This window comes from Epinephelus fuscoguttatus, linkage group LG2 (genome assembly GCF_011397635.1).
Source record: "Epinephelus fuscoguttatus linkage group LG2, E.fuscoguttatus.final_Chr_v1".
Taxonomy (NCBI): Eukaryota; Metazoa; Chordata; class Actinopteri; order Perciformes; family Serranidae; genus Epinephelus; species Epinephelus fuscoguttatus.
The window spans coordinates 3,732,110-3,754,381 of NC_064753.1; the positions used below are offsets into that span (position 1 = coordinate 3,732,110).

A 22,272-nucleotide genomic window follows, 5' to 3' on the forward strand; every position below is an offset into this window, starting at 1 on the left:
TGAGTAAGCCAAACAGTTCAAATAAAGACACTGGGCTTTTTCTCATTCATTGTCAATTCGAAGTTCATTCCACAGCCCCACTGAAGACATATGGACGATTTTGGCTTCAGTATTCTCATAATTTAGCAGGACAGATTCGATGTTCAAAAAGCCAGTGTTTTTCCTTATGGCACAGACAAACTTTGAATAGTGAAACACACAATGGGTGGTTTATTTGCTTTGTAATAGAGTACCTGTTTAGACTGGTAGGAGAAAGGCAGCAGTGTGTGTGCTAGGGCTGTGCGATATGACGATATATATCGTGTGACGAGAGAAAAATGTCTATCGTTTCATATTTTGCTCTATTGTTTATATCGTTGTGACGGACACTTTTTATGGCAATATTTTTCATCATTTGGAGTACAGCCTCAGTGTTGAGTGGAGGTGCGTGGGGGTGTGGGCTTGTGTGTGCTTTAGAACATAACTGCTGTGAAACAATCAAAAAATTTTATTGATCTGATTCACCAGCTTTCTCGCTACCAGCGCTCCCTCTCTTCACTCACTCTTTAGCTTGCTCGACCACAGCTGCTCTCTCTCTCTCTCTCTTTTTCTCTCGTCTTCTTTAAAATGAGTCGGTTGCCTGACTCATCGTAATGTTAATGTAATGTAAATGTCCACCCCTCGTCCTAGTAACGTTTTTGTACTCCCTCATGGAGCAAACACAACTTTTTATTCATTGGATTAAAATGTGCTATATTGGGATAGGCATTGTTATCGGGATACGAAATGACCTATATCGGGATATGAGATTTTGGTCATATCGCCCAGCCCTAGTGTGCTGTTCCTGCCAGGATGAATGACCGCACAGATGAAGCCGTCTCTTCACCAGATTACCCTAGGTTAGAGCCATGTGTTACTCAAATCCAGTTCATGAATAAGTGATGAAGAGTGCTCTACCGAAGGCCCTTTGGTGCACTGGGGCATACTGTAGGATTTGTTTGGCATATCCATTGCATCTGGCTAAATGAGTAAGTGAGTAAATAGAGCATAGAGATGGAGGGGAAAACAGCAAAGCACATAGAATTGATTGTTGGACGAGCAAGGAGAGAAACAATGCATAGTCACAGAACAAGAAAGAGAGATAAACATGAGAGGAAGATGGAGGCTGAATTGGCATGCAGTGTACTTCCTCTTGGCTATGATAACAAGCAACACAGTAGCTTTAAATTGAATGGAACAGCCAGCATTTTTTGACTAGCATCATTACTAAATAAAAAAAATAGTCAAGGGCCTGTGCGGGAAAATGTTTGTGTATTTCAAAACATCAGCCAGTAGAAGTTGGTATCCAGATTGCTAACTAGAGCCTCAGGCTACATTATGTAGGTCTGTGTAGATTGATTGCTCTACAGATCTCAGTCCTATGGAACAGACAAAAATAGACTTTTAGAACTACAGTTTTTTTCCCAGTAGGCTACTACGCAAAGACTAAGTTTAAAAGACCCAATTTCATCATTTAAACCACTGTTTCTGCTATTTGCTCCAGGTGGCTGTTCCATCAGTGTGTGAGTGCATGTGAATGGTTACTGTGTAGTAGGTGGCACCATGTATGGTAGCCTCGACCACCAGTGTGTGACAGTGTGCATGAATGGGTGAATGTGACATGTAGTGTAAAAGCGCTTTGAGTGATTGGAAGACTAGAAAAGCGTGTTTCAAGTGCAGTCCATTCCGCAGTTTCATGTTATGAATCCATGTATTTCTGGCACAGTTTGGCATGTCGCAGTGGGCAGCTATTCCAATACTAGCTAATGTGTGGTCACCTTTTTTCCTTAGAAAACAAAAATTTCAGGCGTTCAGAAGGTTTTCACCAGAAGTTGAATTATCCACAGAGGTCTCTTCATTTCCAAAACAAACAGACCATTTGATTAAAACCAGTAGAAATACAGAATAAAGCAGTTCCAAGTTACAAATCAATGTAATTCCGGCACTGCAGTGATGCAAACACAGGTATGGTGAAAAAAACAGAGAGCCTCTGAACTTATAGAGGGGTCCAGGGGCAAGTTTGACTATTTTAAAGTTATAATACATCAATCTGGTGCACTTCGGGAGCAAATTTAGGAGGCTAGATATATGAAGAACTTCGTGTTTCTGTAAACAATTTTGGCCACAGTAAGCTAAATATCTAAAATATGCATTAACCAAGCTAAAAAGGCCAGAGAATGTCATGAGCAAAAGTCCCCAGTTTGCTTAACAAAGTGACAGTGTTAAAAAAACAAACAAAAGCAAAATAGGCCATATGTTAATAGGTCAGTATTAATATTTTATTGTTCCAAGTTTTCTATTTCCACTCTGGTTTTAACTCTGGTTTCTAACAAACAGAGAGATGCTTTATAACCACATTAAACACATAGCCTAATGATGATTTTAGCTGCATTTTAATGGTGTAAACTTTATTTTATCCTCATTGTGACAGCTGACAGTGTGGATGATTTTACACTCTGCAGCTCAGAATAACTTGAGACACCTGATAACTGGAAATAAAAACTAAAGAAATAACCCGCATTGTTAATTGGCTCCCGTGATTATAAATATAACATTTCGATCAGATAGACATCATCAGTCATTAACTACTTTTACACTCTTTGGTTTGGTAGCAGAAACAGTCTGGAATTATTTTAAAGTTCTATGACAGTATGTGATATTAAGAATCATTTCATCCTGTCATCAAACTAAATAGCGAAAAATACTCTGTACTTAAGTCATAATAATTCTTAAATGTGCCTTAGCCTACTTTTAATATTTGTAAATTATTATCATTATTATTCATTCATTCATTCATTCATCTTTTAACCGCTTCATCCTCTTGAGGGTCGCGGGGGGGCTGGAGCCTATCCGAGCTACATCGGGCGAGAGGCAGGGTACACCCTGGACAGGTCGCCAGACTATCGCAGGGCTGACACATAGAGACAGACAACCATTCACGCTCACATTCACACCTACGGACAATTTAGAGTTATCAATTAACCTAGTCCCCAATCTGCATGTCTTTGGACTGTGGGAGGAAGCCAGAGTGCCCGGAGAGAACCCACGCTGACACGGGGAGAACATGCAAACTCCGCACAGAAGGGCTCCCACGCCCGGGGTCAAACCGGCAACCCTCTTGCTGTGAGGCGAGAATGCTAACCACCACACCACCATGCCGCCCATTATTATTATTATTATTATTATTATTTCTAGTCTCTACATCTGTTAAATCACACAAGCTGATGTTCACATAATTATTGACAAGGATTTTTTATCTGTTTCATCTGTCTTATTTTATTCTGTTGTAGCCTATGATTACAGGCTGTTGTTACTTAGTTGGAAATAACTGTTTTGCTGTCACTGAAACAGTGAGTTTTTTACAGATAGGCTACCGTTTCATCTCATATGAGTATGAGTTCATGATGATGATGATGTCGCTCCTAATTAACAACTCCGCCTCTTTCACATGAACGTGCTCATTGCTGGAAAACACAGAGATGACAGAGCGAGTTGATAACCAGCTTTGTAGTACTGGTTCTCCTGGATGGGCGCTGTTAGGCTCTGTGAAGCCAGCTCACCTAAAGAAAGCCTGGCTATGTTGAACGTGCATCGTAGTACAGGCCGACCAGGGGAGAGCGAGTATCAGAGCAGAGACAGTGGAGTGACGGACCGCGGGAGAGAGAAAGGCAGGCGAGCAGTGACACACATCCTGCGACTAGAGTTGCTTTACCTGCGACAGCTGTTTTATTTTTATTCTCCCCTTCCTCAATGCAGTTCCATCATGTAGCGTGACAAAAATAGGATTTATTATGAATCGTTAAGGGCATCTGTCAGTTAAATTATTTTTGGAAATACCTAATTTTCTATTTTAGAAAACAGTATTTTAGAACAGTGGTAGCTAATAGTCTGGAAACATAAATATTTTTCCATACTTTATTTTTCATTTTCCATACTTTTTAATACCTGGAAATTGATCAAATTTATTTCCATACTTTTCCATACTTTCCATACTTGCGTATGAACCCTGAATAACTGCAAAAGTGGGAAATAATAATATAATTGTAGTCCTATGTGATGGATGGGACTTGCACTAAGCCTGTAATGTTTTGCTGTTGTTTTATCTTCCAGAGATGGGCAGTGAGTTACCGGGGACAGTAGCTATGCCAGGGGCAGTGGGAGCTGGTCAGGTGAGGATGGGAGGAGCTGTACCAGGCCGTGGGGGCAAGAGGAGATCAGGAGGGTGAGTATCTTCACTGCTAACCTGCTGTGGAGCTTAACCACTTCAAAATAGTAGTGGTTACTGAAAACTGTCTGCATTAACTGGGTAACTTGAATCCCACTCACTGGCTTCACTTTTATACAAACACAGGTAGAGTCCAGATTTTACAGTTCAGAATTTGTATTGAAAATGAATGTAGGCAGGGTGGTTACAACACAGGCAAATGAATGATGTCATTGTCCACAGGTAACAGGTGTAACAGGTAATGATTGAGGATTGACTGACAAATGGTTTCTGGAAAACAATAGAAAAAAGAGGATGAAAGCAAAAGGCGTTCACCATAACTGTAGCCTTAATAGCACAGATGAATGACATTCACATTAAACAATGGTCTCAATACAGTATTGAAAGGCTGGAAACAAGATGCTAAAATGCATTAAGAGGCGACAATTGCCATGTGTAACAGTCTTTGATATTAATTCATTGAACAAAGAACAAATGAGATCAATTTCTAATGACTGCTAATGTTTTCTACACTTAGCAACATGAATAGTAACAAATAACACAAAGCGAGTGTCCTATGTCACAAACGAATGAAATGAAGAAATGACGTGGCAAAATCGATTCATTAATTAAAAAAATCAATCTTTTACTATCACTAGTTTCCTCCGTGGACGTGTCGTACAGCCGGTAGCACACTGCAGCAGTCTGCAGTACTATCAACTCAGGTAGTCTCGCGAGATCGGCATACAGCACCTGAGGTCATTGTGGGAGATCTCGCGAGACGGCCGGACACTGAATGAAGACAGAGCAGCAAACAATGGTGGGAGCGCGTCCACTGAAGGCATGAGTCTACGGTGCGAGTATTTTCACTCGCATTTTCCCCTAAAAATATAGCGCTGATACTGTACGCATGTTTTTTAAATGCACATTGGTTACACAGAAAAGATTAAGAAATACCACTAAGCATCAGCACACTGCTCACTGTAGCCTCAGTTTGTGCCTCATACAGATCTGCTGGTAAAGTTAACTTAGCGTTAGCAAGCGTGATAAAAGACGGCAGAGAGGTGACGTTGTGCAAATAAACCAAAGATTTATTAATTCTTTGAAGCAGTAAACACGTGGGCCGATAACAAATGTGTTAAGTAACTATGCTAAAGCTTTACAAGCTATTCAGGGCTGCCGACGACAACGTCAACATGACAAACAGCAAGGCTAACGTACTGACGCTCCTCAGACACTCAGACACACCGGACAGCCTCTCAGTCCTTCCTTAGCCGCTAATGTTAACTCATGTACAACACAAGTACCACACAGAAACTTTGACAAAGGGTCATAATGTGCTTCTAGTGACTGTCAAATCGCCAGCGAAACTTGTTTACACAGACACGGAGAACAGCGTATCTGCTCTCACGGGACAAAGATCCTCTGAGAAGAAAGACGGTTCACTCTGCTCTGCCGCCAGGAACAAACTGGGAGGCAAAGATCCTCTCTGAAGAAGAGGGCTCACTTTGCTGCAGGGTTCACCTACGTATATTGTTTCTCTTCTGATACAGTCAATGTGTGCATCACAACCACTGTAGTGTATTGCACAAAAGCTTTATAAGACGGTTACAGGCAGCAAACTTGTGGATGTCCTTTGTTTACATTTTTTGTAGCCACTTCATTTAAATTGTCTGCCTTGTGATTAGATTTAATTTAAAATATTTATTTTGTACGTGTCAGGTAATGTTAAATAAAAGTACATGATGACTAATGAGTATTTTCAATAGTAATGCACCAGGTCAGAGGGTTCCTTGTTAAATATACTTCGTTAGTTCTCAGAAAATATCTTAATATCCAAGCAAATTTTGTATCATAATTGAAATATACTTGACTGAATCGATTTTGAACTGAACTGAATCGAATCGAATCGAATTGAATCGTGAATCGGATCGAACTGAGTCCTTGAAAATCGAATCGATCTGGAAAATCTGAATCGATACCCAGGCCTAGTCAATGTGTTTGGAGGTTTGGATGAGATGAGTTGCTTCATTTTGTTGAACTTCTTAATGAACTTGTTGATCTGGCGCAGTCAAAGTTGTGTCTAAAGGTGTCCCACAGGCACCTGGGGCAACATGATGTGGCAGTTGTTTGGTTTTGTGTAAAAATGCAGAAGAGGCATATAGAAAGAACTTTGTAGCAGCCCAATAGGGCCATCTCTGTGTAAAGTGAGCTATTGAGAGCACTGGGACCAAGTAGTATTTAAGGTGGGGTAAAGTGTCACAGAAGCTGTGTTTGTTGTCTTCCACCATGGCACAATACAGTGAGAACAATAGCCAGGTCTCAGTTTAATTTTCTGATCAGGGAATTGTTGAGTTCTGAAAAACCATATACTCTGGAAAGGCCACGCCACATTTTGTTTACTTGCTTCATTCTGTTGTGACTTAAACATTTGGCAACAAAAATATCCCTTCGCTATGCTTGATGCAACAGCTAACCTTCGCTTTCAGAATGTTCCAAAATCCTCAGGCTCCAAATTGTAGTTTGTGCAAATGAGCTAGGAGCAGCTTTGTAGACACTAATGCTAGAAAACAAGCATCTTGGTGTAGGTTATTTATTAACAGCCATTAGTGTTCTTTTGTTCAGTAACCACTGACTGTTTAATGGGCTAACAGTGTTTCTGTTAGATTTGTTTCTCACTGAGACATAAACAGCTCCTTAGATATAAAATGAAAGAAATATTAAAATAATATTAAGAAAATAGCACGTCTCATTTCTTATATACCATGTCACTTAAGTGTGTGTGCTTTAAATCTGAGTGCTGATGTTTTCATCACATGCTCCTCTTTCTGTCTTTTGCTGTCTTGCATATATATATACTATCCAGTACAGGTGAATTTCTGTTCAAGAGTATTAAAAAGGTTAAATATTCAGCAGTATTAAAACTTTGAGGTGACATGAGCAGCATGGTAGCAAACAAGCAGGTCCTGTCTCCCACTAGCTCTCTGCCCTTCCAGATTTCAGTCCTTATGGTGGCCAACAGTGGCCACTCCTTGCATTGCTGCTGCACGATGCCTGTGATTGTTGTTGGATTCCTGTTGTTTCTTTTCTTGAGTCATCTAAATTCTCGGGGTGTAATGGTACGCAGGAGTCTATGAGTTCGGTAAAGGTGAAAAATAAAACCAAATGCATAAGGATTTGTTTCTTTTCATTTATTGTGAACAGACAGTGGTGCAAGTGTCAAAGCCAGTCAGAATCCTGCTGCTGGGGGCTAAGGTAGCACTTTGCCCCTTGGCAACACTGGTTGCAACAATGCAATTATTTTACATTCACATACCCTAAAACAGGGTAGTAGCACCAACACACCGTCCTCATCCTCGTCCTCATCCTCTCTCTCTGTTGCTGTTGTAGCTGACACCAATGAGCTCCAATGTTTCGATTAAAGATGCAAGATTATATTGGCACATCGGTATCAGCTGATATCAGCTTTAAAATGAACTATCAGAATCGACCCAACCAGCTAACAGTTTCTGGGCAGAGCACACTCTTGTGAACTTTGATTAAGCATTATGTGCATCAGTCTGCATTCTACATGCAGCTGTGTGCACTGGGATGTGAGGGTTCGGCACAAATACTCAAAGCGTTACAGCCCTACTACATTCAGATACAGCAGAAAATACATTTTTTTCTTGTAGTGTCATACATCTTGTACTATCTCTTGTGTTCTTGTACTATGGTCTTATGGGTTATTCCGCAACCTCAGAAATCCATGTAGTCTGGATCCCATATTTGGCAACACATTTGTGATTGTGATTTATAGTCTTCTTTGTAGTTTTGTCAACATTTTGCAGAACTGTGTGGATAAGAGTAATGGAAGACATTAACACATTGAAACAAAGATACAGATATTTAAAAATAGGCCAAAATAGGAAATCTTGTAGTTCCTGAACTTTTTAGTTAATGTTAGTGCTGCACGATTTGATAAAAATGTGCGATTGCGATTATGGTGGACAATATCGCGATTTGCGATTGCGATTGCGATTACAATATAATTACAATAAAATATAATAAATAAATAGTATCATGAGTCTTTTTGCTTGATTCGGTGTTTTCCCTACATTATATTAGGGGGGCACTGACCTGACCTGATATAGTTATTGTTATGGACAGACAGTGTGTCAGTGACCATCAACAGACTGAGCACAGTCAAACACGCTGCTCACACAGCAGCACAGCACGGAACACAGCGGAGCGAGCCTGTGTTGCGTTCAGGTATTGTCACATAAATGACAAATTCCAGCACGCCATAGCACAACACAGCAGCATGTCAAGTGGGCCGAACCCGAGCAACATTGCTTAATTTTTCATTTGTTATGGAGTCCATGATTTCCCTGTGACACTTACAAATGTTTGCTTAACTGTGCTTGGATGTTGTTTTATGAGGCTCTGGTGGCTTTCAGTTGTCTCTTTGTCTTTAACGTTACACGGCTCGGCTTTCTCTCGCATGTACTCTTCCTACTTTTCCCTGTGCTGTGCTGTCTCAAGTGCTGATATAGATTGGTCGTGTTGCTGCAGGACGTGGCGACTTTAACTTTTAAACTTTCACACAGCACATCAAAGTTTAAAAGTTAAAGTCGCCACGTCCCGTCTCAAGTGCTGATATAGATTGGTCGTGTTGCCACGGAACGTGGCGACTTTAACTTTTACACTTACAAAGCACGTCTTTCTGTTCAACGTCGCCGACCTGAATCCAAAGTATCGCCGTGTAACAGACGTTTTTTTCGCCACCAACTCAGCCTGTTCATGGTCGAGCTCATGCTCTTCTTACGTGTCTGTGTTGGTCACTGCTGCACGCCGGCTGCGCTCACCAGGATAGCTTGTGGGTGTGATGTCAGCAAACTCCACACACTACAGGAGAGGCAGTCACGTTCACAGGCACACACGTTAATATTTATTTAGCCTACATTAAATCGCAAATTGCAGCCTTTTATGCGGTTATGTAATCGCACAGCCTGACATCGCGATTGCGATTAGATTAATCGTGCAGCACTACTTAATGTCCACCAACAAGAGCCTTTATTATGCACTAAACAGTGTGCTGAACACCATGATGCTTCCACCTCTGAACTTTAAAGTAAGTGTGGTATTTTTATTCTCATATGCAGAGCTATTTGTCCTCTAAATGTGTCATGTTGTATTGTTGTCGAAAAGCTCATCTGAAGTTTGCTATACAACATTTGGAGAATATAGTTTGGTCATACAAGACAAAAATCTAACTTTTTTGCAACAATACAGTGCAGCATGTTTGGCTGAAAAATGGCTCTACAAGTGCACTACATATAGGGAAGTTCAGAGGTGGAAGCATTGTGGTGTGGGGCTGTTCCTCCTCTCATGGTAACAGCAGAATACAAATGATCAAAGGGAAGATGACTGGAACTATGTACGGGGAAATTTTATAAAGGAATCTTTTGGTGGATGGTGAGGATGAGATGCAGGTGGACCTTCCAGCAGGACAATGATCCAAAATATACTGCAAGGAAGACTTGGTTCCAGAGGAAGAAAACAAAGGTGTTGGAATTGTTCAGTCAGTCACCAAACTTAAACCTAATACAACATTTAAAGATTGTCTGTGTGGAAGAATGGACAAAAATCCCATCTGATCACAGAGAGATTGATTTCTGGAAGCATTCTAAAAGCTGCATTGCAAACAAAAGCTTCTCCGCCAATTATTAAATATGTGTTTTTTTTAATTGAAATGTTACGTTGTTTTTTTTTAATCCACATAGTTTTATTGAATTCATACCAATGTCTGGTCTAAATTTAATGTGAATAGCTGAATTGGAAATATGTTTAATGAAAAACATGTTGAATACTTATTTTCCCCATTGTATGAGTGACAGATGGAATTGTAGTAGTAAAAAAAAAAAAAAAAAATCAACTTTATTTATATGGCACTTTTCATACAACAGTAACACAAAGTGCCTCACAGAGGTTAAAAACAACAAAGAACCAAAACAGAAAACAAAAAGAAAAGAGAAAACCCAACCCTCCCACCCCACATAGAGATGCATAAATATACACGTACGCACACACACACACACACACACACACACACACACACACACACAAGCCCACACTCACACATACTAGCTATCACTAAAGAGACATGGCCGAGTGCTGAGGCCCGAGGCAAGGAAAAAGCCACCTCTGGGGGCCATCCACACTGAGAGGGCCCATGGTCCACGGCCACAGGGAGTGCCACTGTAGAGACCACCCCAACCCGGGCAGACAGGAGGCTCCGCACCGAGGTGCAGTGCCCTTCAGCCACCAAGGTCAGAGCTGTCCACGGGACGGCACCCCCATCGGTAGACCAGGAACAACTCTCAGTGTGGTAGGCCCCCATGAGGAAACACTGGAGCTAAAAGCTGAGGGACTAAAACAGTAGGATAGGATAAAAGGTATAAAATGAACCAAATAAACAAAAAGCAATTTAGCTCATAAAATTAAGTTAATAGATAAGAATGATCTAAAACAGAGACATAAAATGCATCAAAACTAAAACCTATAACTACAATAAGAAAAGATAAAGGTTAAATGAGATAAGAACGTAAAAAGAGGAAGGGTAAGAGCATTAAAAAAAAAACCCAAATAGATAAATCGGTTAAAAGCCTGATAAAAGGAATTTAAAATAGATAAATAAAGAGATCAGTTAAAAGCCTGATTAAAAAGGTGAGTCTTGAGCCTCTTTTTAAAGAAAGTAGTGTAGTGTAAAGTCTTCACTGGATGCCTGTAAATCATACAAGATTTTTCAAGATACTTCAGAAAAGGCTTCATAAAAGGCATTGGGTCTGCTGGGGGATTTAATTCTGCACTATCCTACTGACTGGGTACTTTGTGAAGGTGCCTAAAAGTCAATCAATCAATCAATCAATTTTATTTATAAAGCCCAATATCACAAATCACAATTTGCCTCACAGGGCTTTACAGCATACGACATCCTTCTGTCCTTAAGACCCTCACAGCGGATAAGGAAAAACTCCCCAAAAAAACCCCTTTAACGGGGAAAAAAAAAACGGTAGAAACCTCAGGAAGAGCAACTGAGGAGGGATCCCTCTTCCAGGACGGACAGACGTGCAATAGATGTCGTACAGAACAGATCAACATGATAAATTAACAGTAATCCATATGACACACAGAGAGAGAGAGAGAGATGCAGGTAATGACAGTAGCTTACAACAACATTAATGAAAGTAATAATATTATAGTTATAGTTCTGGTTACTGCAGTACAATATGTTGAAAGTATGTATTAATACCTGGCAGTATACATGTGTGACAATAATCATATGTGTATAATAACAGAAGAAGTATGACTAATGACTAATGATGGCAGCAGCAGCAGCAGGAGGCATCTGGCGGGACCACGGCAGCAGCACAACCACACACGTCACGCTGTCCAGGCACCGCTCTGATATGAGTTAATCTGAGAGACAGTGGAGCACAAAGGCTCCGGAGAAGAAGCCGAGTTAGTGACATCCAGAATGGCCGAGTTAGCAAGATGCAGTAATAGTGCAAGCACAAGGCCAGGCTCCACCCTATGCAGTGTAATACTTGCCAGTCTGCACACTGTTTTGGACAGTTGTGGAAGGTATGGATCAGTGTGGCAGGTGTTGTCTTACAACAAATGATACACCAATTATTAAATAATGTTTTAGTCAATTGGATGGCCAAAAATAGGTATAGAATGTTGAAGTCTTGATTAGGGCTGAGACTGACGGTTATTTTCATTAACATTGATCAATCTTTAACTGTCTTTTTGATTTACTGACTGTTTGGTCTATTAAACATAATGAAATCTGAAAAATTCCTGTCAAAATTTTTCAGAGTCCAAGATGACATCTTCAGATGTCTTGATTTGTCAGTCCAACAATCCAAATTAATTGACATTGTGTGTGACAAAGAAAACCCTCAAGTATTTAGCATTTCTTTTATTTTTTTAAAGATATTTTTGGGGGCATTTTGCCTTTAATGGATAGGACAGTTAAGTGTGAAGGAGGGAGAGAGAGAGAGAGAGAGAGAGAGAGGATTACATGCAGCAAAGGGCCACAGGCTAGACTTGAACCCGGGCCGCTGCGGCAACAGCCTTGTACATGGGGGGCCTGCTCTACCACTAAGCCACCGACGCCCCAAGTATTTAGCATTTCTGCATTATAATTGACTTAACAAGAAAAAAGCAATGCAACCATTTGTCTTTTTTTTTTTTTGGTGTTTTTAGTTTGGATGAAGAGCTGTGCAGCACATTTAAACTGCATCCATTAGGGGTGGGGGAAAAATCGATATAGCATAGTATAATGATATTTCGTGTGGTGATATGTATTGATTACAGACACCATGTTTTGGTCTTTTATTATGAACTTTTTTTTTTTTTTTAAATGCACATTTTAATAAAACTTTTGGTACCGAATCAACTGCTTTTTCAGTCCACTAGATGGTGCTGGTGTTTTTTTCCCTGGTGAGGTCAGCAGAGGTCTCAGCCAGCGGCATTTAGCAGGAAGTTCATCAAAACAAAGATGGAGGCAAGGGAGAAAGGAATCAGAATTGCGCCGTAAATCAAACGCATGGACTCATTTTAGATGTTTTAACAAGGAATAAAAGGAGGTCTTGGATATGACAAATGCAATTTGCAAGCAATGTCATATGAGAATAAAATATTCTGGGAAAACTATGAACATGAAGGCTTTCCTCGCACTCCACCATCCAGAGATAGTGTTAGCTGCTGATATTAATTTAATTTAATTTAATGTTAAATCTGCCCCGCCAAAAATCAAGCAACACTGGACACGCTTGACAAAACTACCACCCATCTCTGTGAGAGCTAAGAAAATAAGAAGTCCATCATGTACTTAATGTGCAAAGATCTGCGTCCATACAGCGCTGTTGAACACAAAGGCTTTTGTTATGTGCTAGAAACACTGGAACCCAGGTATGTGACCGACATAGCCGTAGCCAAACTCTACAGAGAAGTGAGGTGTAAAGTTGAGGAATCTTTGAATACAGCAGGAAGGGTGGCATTAACTTGTGATGCCTGGACTTCAAGGTCAGTGGATTCATATGTGGCTATATGGGCATATTATCTCACAGAGAACTGTGACTGCTGTCTCACGTACTCCAAACTAGAGCTACACATTAAAGTCACACCAGAGCAAACACTGCAAACCTGCAAAATGCAGCACAAGAATGGGGGATTGCCGACAAAAACCTTGTTGTAACAGACAGGGCTTCTCATATGGATGTTGCCATTCAGTTAGCAGGATACCTGCATGTAAAATGCTTAGCTCACGCACTTAATCTGGCCCAGCAGAGGGCGTTAAATCTGCCAACAATTCAGTTTGTCAGGTATATGCAGCACTTTGGTTTTATGACGGTGTTGGTCAGCCTGTGTGCTTTGCATCTCATTTTGCTACAATAAAAAAGATTCAAGTCAGATGAACACACTGAAAACCTTATCTTATGAGGTAAAACTGATGTTGAGTTTTCCTTTGGAGAAATAATTTGCAATTGGAAAAAAGGTAATACATCGCAATATATCACAATACATTTTATTGCAATACTCAATAGGCCTGAACGATATATCTTTTAAGCATCGCCATCATGATGCACATGTGTGCAATATTTACACTGTGAGGCTTGCGATGTGGCTTGCCCTAAATAAATTATTGTAAGCATGCATGTTTAAATTGCGGAGTGATGCACGTAAAACTCGCTTCCGTTTTAATGACTGACCAACAAAATGTGTCTAATGGCCTATTCAAGTGCTGGAATTTGCTATTTACGTGACAGCGCCTGAACACAACACAGGCTCTGCTCCATGAACTGTGTGCACAGTGCTGTGCTGAGGGTTCTGGCTGGGCTCAGTTATAAACGTCTCGGACTCAGGAAAATTTGGCCCGAGCCGTGCTCTAGTGTGCTCACCTGTGTCTGTGTGTGTGTGTGTGCGCACGTGTTAGTGTGTGTGTGAAGGACATGGATATAAACTGTAAGAGAAACTTGACTGGCGCATTAAGGCCTTGTAGATTTGTTGTTTTGTTTTGAGTTGAAGATAATAAAGGCGCTGTGCTCCTTCAGCACTACCGGACTCTTACCCTTGTTTGTAATCATGGCTAAATAGTGAATGTAATACAACATACAGGTCTATTATAAATAAGCTACTCCCCACATTTTAACTCTGCCTCTTAATTTGAGTGGAATGCAAAAATATATAACACTTCCTCCCCCTTTTGGTCCAGATCCATAACACGATTTAAGTTTAGTTAATTAATGAATATGTCTTTGATCTTACCTCTAACTCCACCGTGCGCAATACAGAGAGCAACTGTGTAAACTCAATTACTGCCTACCAACTTTCCATCTCTCACTTCACTCAGTGGTGCACCAACAACTTTCTGGAACTGAATGTGGTCAAAACAAAAGAAATGGTCATCTACACTTCACGCACACCCCCCTCTGGACTGGTCCCCACCTCCATCCATAACCAAACAGTTGAACAGGTCAGCCACTTCAAATACAGTACCTCGGACTCACTATGGACAATAAACTGACATTTGATCAACACATCACCGACATTCACTAAAGGTCCCAGCAGAGACTCCATGTCATCCGCAAGCTCCATGCCCTCTCTGTTGCTCCCCACCTTCTGTCACTACTGTACACCAGTATCATTCAGCCCATCCTTCTGTACTGTTCCCCCTGTTTCTACAACATGCTGTCCACCACTAACAGGAACAAACAAAAATAACACACACCACATCCAAAATCATCAACCATCCCACACCCAATCTCATCTATCTATCTATCTATCTATCTATCTATCTATCTATCTATTCATTCATTCATCTTCTAACCGCTTCATCCTCTTGAGGGTCGCGGGGGGTCTGGAGCCTATCCCAGCTACATTGGGCGAGAGGCAGGGTACGCCCTGGACAGGTCGCCAGACTATTGCAGGGCTGACACATAGAGACAGACAACCATTCACACTCACTCTATCTATCGATCGATCGATCTATCTATCTATCTATCTATCTATCTATATAAGTGATCACATTATAAGGTGAAACGTTTCACCGTATAACACGATAAATAGTAAAATGTTATGTTAATATATGAGGCGTCCATCACGCAAAATAATATAACTTTAGTTTATGAAGAGATAAAACAGAGCCCTCTCTTCTCCTCTATATATGCTTTACTCACAAGTGTGTGAATTGACCTGGTTATGAAGCGTCCGTAGCCCCAAATAATATAACGGTAGTTTCTAAAGAGCTAAGACGGGAAATAAAAAAAAATAAATAAAAAAAAAATGGTTTCACTGACCAAATGCCTATTTTCAGCACATTTTATGCTGTTACATTCAAAGCAATATCAGCCTAATAATTCCAGAATGATTAATTCTTACCAAGTAGAGCTACTGAAGTCATCTGATGGAAAATAATGCATCCTTAAAAAAAATATTAATCGCAGTATATATCGCTGGGTGCAAAAAAAATTGCAATGTCAATTTTTCCCAATATCGTGCAGCCCTAATACTCAACATATAACAATATCGCATTAATATCACATCGTGACCTAAGTATCATGATAATATTGTATTGTGGGTCAATACAAGCGTCAGGCCTACATAAACATGAATAAATAATACAGACCTGGATCTCAGAAATGTGCCAAATATACATGATACAGGGAGGCAATAGGAACAGTTCTTGTCTATTCCACTGTTGCTTTAATTATTAAGCTATGTGTGTGTGTGTGTGTGTGTGTGTGTGTGTGTGTGTGTGTGTGTGTGTGTGTATGTACATGTTGAGCCAGGTTGTAGTTGAGTAAGAGGATTCCAGGACAACAACAGATGCACATTAATCCTCTCCATTGCCCCTTTGTACAGCCACTGTGGCTGCCATTGTGCATAAAGCCGTCAGTTAGATCATGCATACACACTAAGCTGTGACAGTGTGTTTACATAAGCATAAGTAGGCAGGTTACAGTCTGGGTTCACCAGGAGGCTGATTTCTTAATTGTCATGTCAACTTGCTTTCCATCATCTGTAAGCCTGATTTCCCCAGCTAGATCACTAGATAACTATAGGCTTATAAACAGCATTAAACAACCATTAAACCCAGAGGTGTCAACATCTTCCAATCCAGTGGCATATGTTGTTTTCTGCCAAACATGCCACTCCAGATTCACTGTCTGACTGGCTCTGGTGGGTAGGCTGACAATAGCTATGTTAGCTGAGACCAGTTCTAATATTAGCCTTTGCTACATCAGCAAGGACAGGCCCATATGAAATAACTTTATTATCATTATATATTCTAAGAACAGACTGGACAAGGTAACTTGTACATTATTTATGGCATGATGTTGAGCTATATTGTCAATAAAGACAGGAGCACGTCTTCTTCTTCTTCTGTGGTACCAAATTTGGCTTTCATGTAATTTCAGCTGTCAGTCAAGGTACAGGGAGGTGCATGTGGAAGTGATTGTGCTGAAAATGACCAATCATGAGAGGTCCAGTGCCTTCCTTGGTTTCTGCCTCAAATTGTCAAATGTCAGGTTGATTCATGTGAGCAAAATTTAACTTTGAGAGCAGATTTAACCTGTGAAAGCATGTCTGCACTCCAGCTCGTCAAGTAGACACTCTGTGCGCTTGCTGCTTACCTCTAAACACACAGCTGCCATTCTTTGCCCCTCCACGTGTTTTGCTGCCTATACAGCTGTTGGTCATTGAATTGATGCATGAGGACTTATAATGTGTGAGTCGCAGTTAATATCTGCATGTGTGAAATAATATAATGTATTTGTGAACATATTTTATCATGCTTGTGACTAATGACATAAATTTGATGCCATATGGAGTAGAGGCTGACATTTTCTCGGGAGTCCCACGGGTCACGTGATTCCCGTGGGATTCCCACGTGTGTGTGTGTGTGTGTGTGTGTGTAGCTATGGGCCACACACACACAACGTGATCTTTGTGAGGGGGGTAGACGAGGCGGAGAAGAAAACAGAGAGTTGAGCGTAAGAGAAAGACATGGAACTTGTTCCTAAACCAAACACCATGACCCCTGTGTGGGGGTGTTTTGGATTTAAACCAAATGACAGAGGGCAGCCCAGTAATTTGGATGAACCAGTGTGCCGGGTTTGTTCTAAAACCATCTCAACAAAAAGAGCGAATACGACCAACTTAACTGCACACCTGCTACAACAGTAACATGCTGCTCTAACACTGATGCTTCAGTATTAATAATCTAATGATGCCATATATAATAATATCAGTCAGAGGAACCAAACACTACTTTTACTGCAATACTTTAACTACATTTTTCCCTCTCAGAACTGGTTCTTATGACATGTTGTCTGACCACATCAGAAATCAAATGTGTTTGTCATTCTGAACAGCATCAAGGTGGAGTGAATGTTAAAATAATTAGGCAATAAACATCAAAACACAACATTAGATGTCATATTTGGGTTTATATTCAACTAAGGTAGGCATTGTGTGATCCATGTACTATATATATATACATTCTATTCTTCAAAATAGCCACCCTTTGCTCTGATTACTGCTTTGCACACTCTTGGCATTCTCTCCATGAGCTTCAAGAGGTAGTCACCTGAAATGGTTTTCCAACAGTCTTGAAGGAGTTCCCAGAGGTGTTTAGCACTTGTTGGCCCCTTTGCCTTCACTCTGCGGTCCAGCTCACCCCAAACCATCTCGATTGGGTTCAGGTCCGGTGACTGTGGAGGCCAGGTCATCTGCCGCAGCACTCCATCACTCTCCTTCTTGGTCAAATAGCCCTTACACAGCCTGGAGGTGTGTTTGGGGTCATTGTCCTGTTGAAAAATTAAAGATCGTCCAACTAAATGCAAACCGGATGGGATGGCATGTCGCTGCAGGATGCTGTGGTAGCCATGCTGGTTCAGTGTGCCTTCAATTTTGAATAAATCCCCAACAGTGTCACCAGCAAAACACCCCCACACCATCACACCTCCTCCTCCATGCTTCACAGTGGGAACCAGGCATGTGGAATCCATCCGTTCACCTTTTCTGCGTCTCACAAAGACACGGCGGTTGGAACCAAAGATCTCAAATTTGGACTCATCAGACCAAAGCACAGATTTCCACTGGTCTAATGTCCATTCCTTGTGTTTCTTGGCCCAAACAAATCTCTTCTGCTTGTTGCCTCTCCTTAGCAGTGGTTTCCTAGCAGCTATTTGACCATGAAGGCCTGATTGGCAGTCTCCTCTTAACAGTTGTTCTAGAGATGGGTCTGCTGCTAGAACTCTGTGTGGCATTCATCTGGTCTCTGATCTGAGCTGCTGTTAACTTACGATTTCTGAGGCTGGTGACTCGGATGAACTTATCCTCAGAAGCAGAGGTGACTCTTGGTCTTCCTTTCCTGGGTCGGTCCTCATGTGTGCCAGTTTCGTTGTAGCGCTTGATGGTTTTTACGACTCCACTTGGGGACACATTTAAAGTTTTTGCAATTTTCCGGACTGACTGACCTTCATTTCTTAAAGTAATGATGGCCACTCGCTTTTCTTTAGTTAGCTGATTGGTTCTTGCCATAATATGAATTTTAACAGTTGTCCAATAGGGCTGTCGGCTGTGTATTAACCTGACTTCTGCACAACACAACTGATGGTCCCAACCCCATTGATAAAGCAAGAAATTCCACTAATTAACCCTGATAAGGCACACCTGTGAAGTGGAAACCATTTCAGGTGACTACTTCTTGAAGCTCATGGAGAGAATGCCAAGAGTGTGCAAAGCAGTAATCAGAGCAAAGGGTGGCTATTTTGAAGAAACTAGAATATAAAACATGTTTTCAGTTATTTCACCTTTTTTTGTTAAGTACATAACTCCACATGTGTTCATTCATAGTTTTGATGCCTTCAGTGAGAATCTACAATGTAAATAGTCATGAAAATAAAGAAAACACATTGAATGAGAAGGTGTGTCCAAACTTTTGGCCTGTACTGTATATATATATATATATATATATATATATGTATTTTATTTATTTATTTTTTTTTACTGTACCTGAAACACAATACGGGAGCGGAATGGGACGGGAGTCATTCTTGTGGGATTGGGACGGGACAGGATTTTTTTTTCCCTTTTTCATGGTATTGGGATGGGATGGAATTATTTTTGTGGGAGTGGAATGGGACGGGACTGAAAATCCACTCCCGTGTCACCCTCTAATATGGAGCAACTACAGTAAGACAGGCTGTACTGTACCATATAGCAGAATACGCTGACACCCTGACATCTTATGTTATAAAACACATCTTCTCAAAACAGTTGAAACATATAATACCTGAAATGGTCTTTACACTTAACAAAATCCTCTTGTCTAAAATTGGACCTGAGATCAACTATCGTTCACATGCAGGGGAAGTGACATATCGCAGCAGAAAAAGGAAGTACAAGAACAGAAGTGTAGTATATGTGTCTGTTACTCTACTAAACATGAATGATATGAGTTTGTATACAAAATGAAGCATAATTAACATGTATGATTCTAAATGCTATTTACACTGAACATAGACGGTGTCCACTAAGTGTATTGAGACAAAAATAGTACAATCAAGTTAGGAAATGGGGAAATTAGGGAAATCACAGAGGAATATTACTACCAGATGTATGACTACTGCTACTGAATGTCCTTACCCATTTCTTTTGATGCTGTATTATCAGAGTTGGGTGGATTTCCAGTTTAGCCAGCTCAAACCGGTTTGATTTTATGCAAACAAGCTGAAGTGACATTTATTATTATGACACTTTCTGGCAAATTAAAGAATAGCCTACATCAGCAACCTGAGCTGATGATGTCACAGCACCAGATCCATATCATCTTGTATTAGAAATAACATGAAAACGTGATTAATATCACACTGACTTGCAGCCAATGAACTTCCCACATGCATTGCACTTTGCCTTGCTGTCGTCTTTACAAAGTGAAACCAAACTTTTGACCGTTTTCCACGGTCTATCTTTCGCACTGCGACTGCTACTGTGAGATGCTAGTCATGCAAATGAGCTCTCCAGCTTGCTGTATTGAAACGTGATGTAACAGTTTCTGACTCCTGGCAGATGAAATAAGGTCCTGGAAGGTAGCCACATGAGCCACGGCCTTGCAGATATATGTAGCCTTTGATTGCACTAATTTATTTTTATGTCATGTTTGGTAACCGATAATAGGACTGATTTCTGTCCATGTCACACTGCTGTGCCTTTCTATTTTCATCTCTCTTTTGTGTTTCTATTACTGTCAGGTTTGCAGTTAGGTTATTTTACATTGACTACATGTGTCAAATTTTGCAGCTTACTATGCCGTCATACTGCAATGCTCCTTGTACAGTGACGACACATCTGTTAATAATGTTCTTCTGGGCACATTTTGATTGTCTTAATATTCTGCAAAACTAAATAATGCTGCAGTTCCTTCCTCATCACATTTTTTTAATGCTGTCCTGTATGCAGCTTTTTAACCTATCATCATGATACCACAGCTGACTCTTTTCACAGATGGCTGATGTTAAACTTTGTGTCACAGTGATTTGATCTCAGTGGTAGGACAATGAAATGCTCATCAGTTGTGCCTGCTACATGTTGACACGAAAGCACGGACTCTGTAATGACAAGCCATCCACTGCTGGCCAGAAAAACACATTGATCTATTTGTTTATTTATCAGCACTCACAACTTAATCACTTAGCAGCAGCAGAACAAAATGAGGAAGAGCTTCATCATTTCAAACTGGTGTCTGCTGTCTACAGCTCTTTAAAGTTATATAGCCTATTTCAGAAAAAAAAGTAGGAAATGTAGTCATGAAAGAGTGCTGTCTAATAGAACAAAGTCTGTCGAAAGTCTTATAGAAGTAGTAACTGTGTTTCCTGTGGTTGTTTCCCAGAATGGACTTTGACGATGAAGACGGAGAGGGACCTAGCAAATTTTCAAGGTGAGAACACCAGAACTAGAACTTGTTCACAAAGATAACACAGTTCCTGTTTCAGGGTATCTGCGGGTGTGATAAAGTTATTCAAATGAACATATTTAAGTTGCGGAATCTCTTTTTTTCCTGCACTTGATTAAGAAATGATCCTGTAGTACAGTATGAATGCACTTAAACAAACTGGAACTGTGGAAATTGATCCTAGCATAATATGTCTTAAAGAACCCTGCAGTTACCCTATGTTTGTTACATTGACTGTTGCATGGACACCTCATGACATACTTTTTTCCCAACCATCAAAAATACAGTGCTGTGTTATGTATTCCTTTTTTTTTTTTTTTTAAAGAGGCACTCCTTCCTTCTCATACTGTGTAGTGTGTAAGAGTGCACTATGTACATAAAGTGCTTTGTTTCGGTGCCGACAACATACACAGAGGATTTGTTTCTGCTAAGTTGAGGGGTGACAGTGGGGAGGAGGAGCTGCTCTCTGCTGACCACAGGAGGAACTGCACTCTTGATAATGGACATGAGCATTACATGTATGATTCATTTGGCTACAGGAAAGCTCCATATTCACACTGTGAAAGGGTATGCCATTGTACAAACAGTTGTACATATGTTATTCCAGTAAAATAGATCATTCACTGCTGTCTTCCATAGCAGGAGCTTTAATAGTACTTTCTTCTTGGTATGTGACTTACAGTGATGTACAGCTGCACAGAGACTAAATCATTGGCCCAAAGAGGTGACTCAATCCACAGTATTTTTAGGGGTATTTGCAGGTGTTATGGTGCACTTTTTTTAGGCTGTAACAACTGCAAAGTATGAAGACAGCTGAGAGGAGCAAGTTCAGTAGGGACACAGGACTCTCCAGTGCACTGACAGTGTGGAAAAAAAAATCTACAGAATATCAAAAGTTACAGTTGATCTAAATTCTAACTCTGGTTCAGTACAGTTCATGCTACAGTTTAGCACTATTTGCCTTTACTTGATCTACTCTTTTTTGTTTTGACTTCATCCCTTTTCAACAAGTGTCCCAGTATTGTAGTGAATGAGGCAA

General features: G+C 40.5%; 1 protein-coding gene across 4 annotated transcripts in view; it reads left to right on the forward strand.

The window, feature by feature from the left end:
• The window catches only part of arnt2 (aryl-hydrocarbon receptor nuclear translocator 2), a 158,541-nt gene that overhangs the window by 16,742 nt on the left and 119,527 nt on the right, over positions 1-22,272 (forward strand). For all 4 annotated transcript variants that reach the window (XM_049602843.1, XM_049602871.1, XM_049602861.1 and 1 more), the window contains exons 2-3: positions 4,129-4,240; positions 21,171-21,218. In XM_049602843.1, coding sequence (XP_049458800.1) covers positions 4,129-4,240; positions 21,171-21,218 — 160 coding nt within the window. The remainder of the gene's footprint in view (positions 1-4,128; positions 4,241-21,170; positions 21,219-22,272) is intronic.